The sequence below is a fragment of the Patella vulgata genome, chromosome 6 (genome assembly GCF_932274485.2).
Source record: "Patella vulgata chromosome 6, xgPatVulg1.2, whole genome shotgun sequence".
Classification (NCBI taxonomy): Eukaryota; Metazoa; Mollusca; class Gastropoda; family Patellidae; genus Patella; species Patella vulgata.
Window position 1 is genome coordinate 37,065,856 of NC_065884.2, and position 8,961 is coordinate 37,074,816.

The window sequence follows — 8,961 nt, forward strand, 5'->3', positions numbered from 1 at the left end:
GTAAATTGAGTTTAGATATTTACATGTATCTCAAGATAAAAATCCAACAAATTAACATAGTAACAATAACTAATGAATGTGACTTGATTAAAATAACAATAGAATGATAATGGAATTATAACAAACTAGATATACTTAAACGTTAAGTAAACCAGGACTGCGGCCCCTAGATTTATTTATGAAGAGCTGGTAGACGCGGGACTGCCGCCCCTACAATCTACGTATGAAATTTCTGGTAAATCCGGGACTGCGGCCCCTACGATTTATTTATGAACTGCTGGTAGACACGGGACTGCGGCCCCTACAATCTACGAATGAAACTCTTGTAAATCCGGGACTGCGGCCCCTACGATTTACTTATGAAATGCTATTAGACCCGGGACTGCGGCCCCTGTGATTAACGTGATGATTAATTAGGTAGTGAGCTGCGGCCCAATTACTTTACCAAAAAATTTAGTTACAACAAAGAAATGTGAAGCTGCGGCCCCTATGAATATTAAAAGTGACAAATGAGCAATTGTTACACTAATAATTATGCGTCAAACAAACTAAGGTATTTTGACGGTGCTGTAAGCAAGGCCAAAAGAGATATGTACCCAAATAAGTAGGGCACATATCGGACTGCCAAAATAGTGAAAAGTAATAATGATAAACACAGTTACAAAGCTTCTCTACTCCTAGCATATTGTGTGTTCTTCAATTTTGCCTTACAAATGTGTATGGAACGGGTATAAGTTAAATATTTCCAATGCCCTAAACTCTGGATTAAGTGATCGGGGACACCTTGTCTTGCGGCTGAAGTGGCAGCTCCAATGCGAAAAGAGTGCCCGCTATACTGGGAACTGTCAATTCCAAAACGGATAAGCAACTGTTTAAGAAACTGTTTAAGATAACCAATAAACAATGATCTTGACAAAGGTTTTAAATCTGGAGTAACAAACAAGGCTTCCCCCGCTTGAAGTCGTTTCCTCAAAAGTAAATAATTAGCCATACATCTAACTGGTTTAAAGCGTACATTGTCAAAAATGTTAATATCCACGCCTTCTCTGAAATGATCGGTTCTAGAAGACTTCAAATGGATTTTCATAGAGGAATTATCTAATTCAAAACTAACATCATCTAGACACAAATGTCTACAATTATCAAAATTCCCACAAACGGTAAATTCTCCACAACTTAGAAATCCAAAAAATGCAAGAGTCGTAACTGCAGTGCAAGCATAAGCTGATCGATGTGAGGGGAGAAAAATCTGCTTCTTAGTAAACAACATAATTGATTCAAAATATCTGCGGTTACAAAAGACTACAAATTGAATTAAATTTGATTCAGATACATAAGGTAATAAGCGTACATCTGAACAATAATTATACATCATAAGAAAACGCTTAAAACATGTCAATCGTGATTTATAAGTCTGAATGGTAGACGGTGCTAACGCTTTATCCCAAAGAGCCTCTACTTCTAAGTTTAACACTGTATTACTGATAGGTATTCGGGAACTACACAAGGGTCCCAATCTGCTAGAGGTGCTAACCGTCGAAATTTCTGAAAATCAAAACGTGAACGGGAATCGGCTAACTCATTCTGACACCCCATCACATGTTTTGCCTTTAGAGTACAATTAAAACGCAAAGCACACAGGGTTAACTTTCTTGAAAATGTATTGATTAAAGAACATCTATAAGAGGCTCTACCCTTGCATATTATCTGTACAGTTGCTTCATTATCACAATGGAACACTACTTGCTTCGTACCCCAGTTGTGACCCCACCAAATAGTTGCTATTAAAATTGGATACATTTCCAACAAGGCTAAGGAGAATTCTTTTGAATTCAAAATTTCCGGGGGCCATTTACCACTAAACCATTTTCCCTTAAAAAAAAACCACCGAAACCTTTAGTGCTAGAAGCATCTGTGTACAACTCTATAACCGGGGCATAGGTAAACCATTGTTCCGAGAAAAAAGATGAACCATTCCAATCTCTAAGAAACCTAAGCCACATGTGAAGCTCTAGCCTACACGCCTCATTAATTTTCACAAAATGAGACAAATCTTTAACTTTGGTAGACAGTGTAATCAAATATGACACGAAAGATCGACCCAGTCTCACTACGCGAGCTGCAAAATTCAAATGACCCAACAGCGAAAGTAATTCTCTTTTCCGGACACTTTTCTTCAGAAGAAAACTTTGTATTATTTGTGTAATTTACACATAGAAGCCGAGCCTCCATACGCTGTGTATCTAATATAACACCTAAATATTCGAGACACATAGTAGGACCCAAAGTTTTATTTTCGGATAGTGGCACCCCCAGTTCCTTGAACAAAGATAATATAATAGCCATAGTTTCAACAGCATTAGTATTGGTTTGATCAATCGTTAAAAAATCGTCTAGTAAATGTAAAACAGACGCCACACCACATTTGTGTTGGGCAATCCAGCAGATAGAGGAAGAAAAAGTATCAAAAATTTTTGGACTAGAGCGAGAACCAAAAACCAGTCGGGTAAAAAAGTACAGTTCCTTTCCCCACTGCACACCATGTAAATGCCATAAGGACGGATGAATTGGAATTTGCTGAAAAGCATCTTTGATATCGAATTTGCATAACCAACTACCCGACCCAAACTTTTGAATTACTTTGATGGCATCAACAATTGAAACATATGACAATGAATATTCTTCTTTATCGATTAAACTATTTAAACTATCTTCACATGAATTGTGTGGAGCTAACAAATCCACGATCAACCGTTTCTTAAACGAGTACTTCACGACAGCCAAACCTAAAGGGTTAATCCGAAATACCTCAAAAGGTGACTTCTGAAAAGGACCAATAATATAATTATTATCCAGCTCTTTCTTAATAAGTAATGTGACAGATTCTTTATCATCCCTAGCGGACTTATTATTTTTACATATAACTGTAGAAACTGGCACTGATAATATACCGGTCTTAAAACCATAACGAAAACCCTCTATCAGCTGATCAACAAATTTAATATCTGGATGATCTGTTAAAAGCTCTTCTAATCTATTCACCTCAATAGGAGAGACAGGGGCTAATCCCTTTAATACCTTTAAAGGACAATATTGGTGCCAGTCATTATCACATATGTGTTAGAGCTGTTTAAACACATTCCAAATATACTTTTAACACAGAGATCATTGCTACGATAGCTGAGTAATACAGGTTTTCCGTATCGGAAGTGACGAACGCCAAAGGAAAACACGAGTCACCGCTCTATATAACTGACTGAAGCGACGAGTGATAACATATACACGGCTGAATTTCTGCTCACTAATAATTCCTTCGAAGACCAAAGTTTTTGTGTGAGACTGCGAGAGGATATCTGACAATTCATAAAAAGAATTGACTGCCACTAGATAAGAGAACACATAATAAAAACAGAAAAGGTCTGTGCATTACCATGTTTTTATAAGGTATAGAATGAATATAAACAAGGAAATGTACGGACTATTTCTATTTTTCTCGTGTTCTCTTATCTAATGACATTCAATTACTTTATTGAATTGTCAGATATCCTCTTACAGTCCCATATAACAACTTTTGGTCTTGGAAGGAATTATTAGTGAGTAGAAATTCGGCCGTGTATCTGTTATCACTTGTCTCTTCAGTCAGTTATATAGAGAGATAACTTGTGTTTTCCTTTGGCATTTGTCACTTCCGATACGGGAAACCTGTATTACTCAGCTATCGTAGCAATGATCTCTGTGTTAAAAATATATTTGGAATGTGTTTAACCAGCTCTAACACATATGTGATAATGACTGGCACCAATATTGTCCTTTAACTCTATATTATTATCTCCTATATTTTTGAGTCAAATTCTCTTACCCTCTTCCAGGTTAGATTTATCCCCTTTCCTACACTTAACCAAAGGGTGTGACCCTCTACAAGATTCACAAATATGAGCAAAAGTACAATTTCCCCGTCCACAGCCATTAGCTGTGTTAAAATTATTACAAATGGGTGTCCCATTATTAAAACTAATTTTGCGCCCCCGAATATCTGTGTCCATTTTCCGTTTGCTATTTAAAAAACTAGTGGAAGGATTATTTCTCCCTGCTGTAACAGATACATACAACGGAATATCCAGTTTCCCCCAGTCAACTTTAATGCCCTGAGCTAACAAGTTACAGGCCTTAGAAAAAAAGTCTTGATGGTATTCATAGAAAACTAAACCCCCAAAGGTTGAGGCCAAGTTCGTTATATGCCCCAAATATGCCTTCATTTCGCTATTTCTACTAAGAAATGCTTTGCAAATAACATCACGGAAAATATCAAAAGCCTTATAATATTCAACAATACTTTAAGGTTTGTTCAGTTTAGAACTCTGGGGGCTCTTGATTCTAATCTCCACGTCAATTATATGTCTGAACTCTTCAGATTCAATATGGGGAGGTACAAGCAACACAGCAAAGTTCACAAACTTCCCTTCAAGAATCTTTTGTTGCAGTTTAAATGCAATATTCGCCACGTACGGTGCGTCATGAGAGCTAATCCCATTGCCCTGAACAAAAACACGGACAGTATCATTGTTAAAGGTAGGGTCCATGTGGCCTAAGGAGGTATCATTACAAGATAGGCTAGGCCTACCACTATCCTGGGTACGTCGACTCTGTGACAACTGTTCCACATTCCTCGATAAAAGTCGTAATTGTTCTTGAATTCTCGAAAGATCAAGTTGATGGGCGCCGCCATCTTGAATCAGCTGACCTTCACTTCCGCTATTACGGCCTCGTTCTCGTGCTACAAATGTCGTCTGCTCTAAATCTAATTCGCCCTCGCTGACATCTTCGGTCGTTCGAAGGCTATTCAAAACCATTCCCCGCAACGGAATTACTCCTTGCCGAAAAACTTCTCATCGTCAAAGAGTCATTGCGAACCGAATCATCCCGCACTTTCGATATAGACTGCCAATTAGCTTTAATTATCTTCAAAATGTCCTTTCGTGAAACACCACTGTTAGCGTTGTGTATAGTGGTACCATTACTAGCGTCATTAGAGGGCCCACTACATGTGGTTGTACTTCTCTCGCCAATTGCAAGGCCGGTGGAGATATCTCGTCTTTCGCTAGGTCAACTGCTGCTTCTCCTTCTCAACACCTGAGGCATGGATGAAGAACAACTATTCCAACTTCTGCATCTCTTCATGATGAATAGGAAGCAGGTGCCTAGTAAAAGGCACCAAAATAACGAAGATAAAAGTTTCAAACGCATTAAACATACCTTATGCAAGAGTTAAATCTGATTATTGCAAGTCTTAATTTAGGCTTCAGATGTTATAGAAATTATAAATTAGATCTTTATTTAAACAACAAGCCCAAAATCAACTCTGTAGACCCACGGATGGCTCGGCTACAGCTTGGATTTAAATAGGATTTCACTGATTGATTAAATCAAATATGGCGCCCCATGCGGAGATTATTAACCGTTACATTGAAGTCATCAGTTCGATCGAGGCTAAATGATAGAGTGTACGAAGCGAGGCCGCTGTTGAGCGATGCCGCATGTCAGTCAATTTGATTGAAAGTTCGATATATAGGGTCTTGATATTATGTTCAGATGTGGTTAAAATGGGAGTTTGGATATTGGTATTATACGCTCTTTTGTCACTTGCGTTTACAGAAAAATTGATAAACATCGCAGCTAACATCACCCCAGTTGAATTGCAGCCCCATTGGATCACTGTAGTGTTTCCTATTTATTTGTCTGCTACAGGAGTCACGTAGTCACCTTACAGTACAAGAGTACACGCAGGCTAACAAGAAGTTGGCTATAATTATGCCTCATTGATTTGGTCCATTCCTTTCAACTTTCGCTTCTTATCTATATAATAAAAGTCTTATTTTTAATTTGTAGTAAAAATAAATGTGATACGAATTGAACTGCAACCCCGTCTCAAGCCATTGAAAACGTTACTTGATAATCAAGATTATGTAGGTGGAGTTAACGCCTGTCAATCAAACGATCGGCCAAGGTGAAGATATATTTGACTACCATTTCTTGTCAAATATTACAATGATGATAACTTTGTTCAGAATAAAGTAATTTGACTGAAATTTTCAATATATTCTTCTTTCATCGTCTACTTTTGAACTGTTATAGCAAGAATGGCCAACTCTCTATAAAAATCTCCCATAATGTATCTTTAATAATTTGGCTGTATTGCATGACCCACCGAGCTAACCAGACGAGACTTCATTGTGAAGTGCACATGTACAAATCATGTACAAATACTCCAACTAATGCGCATGATCATATTGCTTTAATGTCATAAACTCAATTTGAACAAGTTACAAATAATAATTGGTGTAGTAGGTCAATGCCTTGATGGAGTTTGATTATGAGTATTTTCTGCTCAGGGTAAGCAGAGGGATAAGCAATTTGATTGACCGAGACTTTGGAACACAATAACTCACATTCTAATTGAGTTAGAATGTTCGCACTTGGTGTTCATTAGGTGAATGCCTTAATGGAGTTCGATGATGAACATTGTCTGCTTACGGCAAGCAGAGATAAGCAATCTGATTGGTTGATGCTTTGGGGCACGATAACTTTGGTTATAATGAAGTGAGAGCGATGAAACTCTGAATAAAGATTCATTATATCACTACCTTGACTAAGTTCGATGGTGGGAATTTTCTGCTTAAGGTAAGGAGCGATAAGCAATTTGATTAGTCAAGACATTGGCATAACAACTCTGCTTTTAATTGAGATAGAATGTTTAAACGTGATGTAGACGTTGATTAGGTGAATGTCTTGACTGAGTTCAATGATTAACATTTCGAGCTGTAGCTAAGCAGAGATAATCAATTTCATTGGCCGATGCTTTGGGGCAAGATAATCTTGATTCTATCTGATAGAGAGTGATGAAACTTAGTGTATAGTTAGTTTGCTGAATACTTTTGAAAAAAATAAATATGCGATTAATTAATATGTGACATCTATTTATTTTGGGATTTCGGCGGGGGACATCAGCCTGAGTGTTGGCTTGTTTAGATTAGTGAAACGAAGAACCCTATCAAATCTCAGCAATTTCTGTTAATTACCTCTAGAGTTATGGCCCTTGTTTCACTTTGTTGAACTTTGTAAACGCTCTAACGCAAAAAAGTATCTGATCTTTGTGAAATTTATATGCATCATTTAAATTAGTGAAACCATGATGGCTATTGAATTTCAGCAATTTACAATAATTACTTCTAGAGTTATGGCCCCTGTTTCACTTTGTTCAACCTTGTTAATGCTCGATTAATGAAAATTATCAGTTTGTAGAACCTTGTGAACCCTCAAACGACAAAAATTATATTCTGATCTATATGAAATTGTATTGTAAACGCCCCCAATTACCTACAAAAGTATAAATATGCAACAACCCTTGTCGACCGCTTGGACGATTTAGCTGCAGTGGCGTATGCTTCGTTGCCTGTCAACCTATCTTTTTACAGGTATTTATGATTGGAAAAACAGCTTCTCAATATGTGAGCCATTATCATAGTCTATATCATTTCAAATATATGTTATACCAAAGGTGCCTGGCTAAAGTAAGTTCATCTTTAATTTTATTCAGTAGAACTTTATAAGCTTATTTACCTGCTTTAGATTTGGTATCTAAACTGTCCTCAAATGTCTGATGTGGTGTTGCAGGAATAGAACTGAACTAGTTATTATTGCGACAGAAATTTTCAAATTTAAGTCAGAAAATACTGTCGTAAAAAGTCCCTTTCAGAAAAAATAATCTGGTTCTCTTAGATCAGATACTGCCACGTCATTTAAAAAGGCTTACATGCCCTGTTATTTTAAAAAAATAAAGTTATTAATTATCGCATAATTTCATGTGGCAAAGCGAAGTAACAGGAGGTGTACCATACGTTCAGTTGGCAAGTGAACAACTATGATCAGTGTTATTGACAAGTCATATATGAAACTGGATAATCGTGAACTGACACACAGTTATTGGGAAATCGCAACTTATTCTAGGTGCATTTTACATGTAATAATGACAAAGAAATTATACTCAACAGGGTTGGAAGGACCATCATTCACATAGAACTACTAAATCAAAGAATGCAGCGGACTATTCAAACAAGTTGGGTGGTCTGTCTGTAATTGCTTTTAATTGATGTAGAATGTTCAAACTTGGTGGCAGTGTTTATTAATTGAATGGCCTTGATGGAGCTTTATGATGAACATTTTTCACTTAGGCTAAGCAGAGAAAACCTTTTTGATTGAGACTTTGTAACACGATATTTTTATTGCTTGAGGTCTCAATTTTTATCTAATTTTGATGAAACTTTAAATGTTTATATCCCAAAGATCCTGGTTCCTTTCTATATTCGCACATCTTGGATTGTAACTTCATGGATTAAGGTCCCTTATTGTACAAAAAATCATGTTTTTATACGCCCACATTTTCATGTGGACGTATATTGTCGTCGCCCCTGTCCGTCCGTCCACAATTGTTTGTGAACAGTCTACAGGACACAATTTTTATCCGATTTCAATGAAACTCGAAATATAGGTTTATCACCCTAAGATCTCGGTTCCTTTTGATATTGGCATCTATCGGACTGTAACTTCATGGATAATGGCCCCTGATTGCACGAAAAATCACGTTTTTGGCTTGTGAACACTGTAGAGGTCACAATTTTTATCCGATTTTGTTGAAACTTAAGATGTAAGTTTATAACCCAAAGATCTCGGTTCCTTTCGATATTCGCGCATATCGGACCGTAACTTCCTGAATTATGGCCCCTGATTGTACGTAAAAACGCGTTTTTTGGCTTGTGGACCCTATAGAGGTCATAATTTTTATCCGATTTAAAAAAACATAATATTATATCACCGTTAAACCCTAAGGACGGTCGAGTTCGAACTTCGTGAAAATCGGCACAAAACTGACAGACAAAATGGCTGCCGTTCGTTCTCAAATAGCGT

General features: G+C 37.1%; 1 protein-coding gene across 1 annotated transcript; it reads right to left on the reverse strand.

Annotated features, from left to right (window-relative positions):
* Positions 1-548: 548 nt before the first annotated feature.
* LOC126824338 (uncharacterized) lies at positions 549-1,270 on the reverse strand. The gene is made up of 3 exons (XM_050553539.2): positions 1,115-1,270; positions 753-880; positions 549-567 (listed from the first exon to the last, which is right to left on the reverse strand). Exons 1-3 carry the CDS (start codon positions 1,268-1,270, stop codon positions 549-551), a joined length of 303 nt encoding a protein of 100 aa, XP_050409496.2.
* Between the last annotated feature and the right edge of the window lie 7,691 nt (positions 1,271-8,961).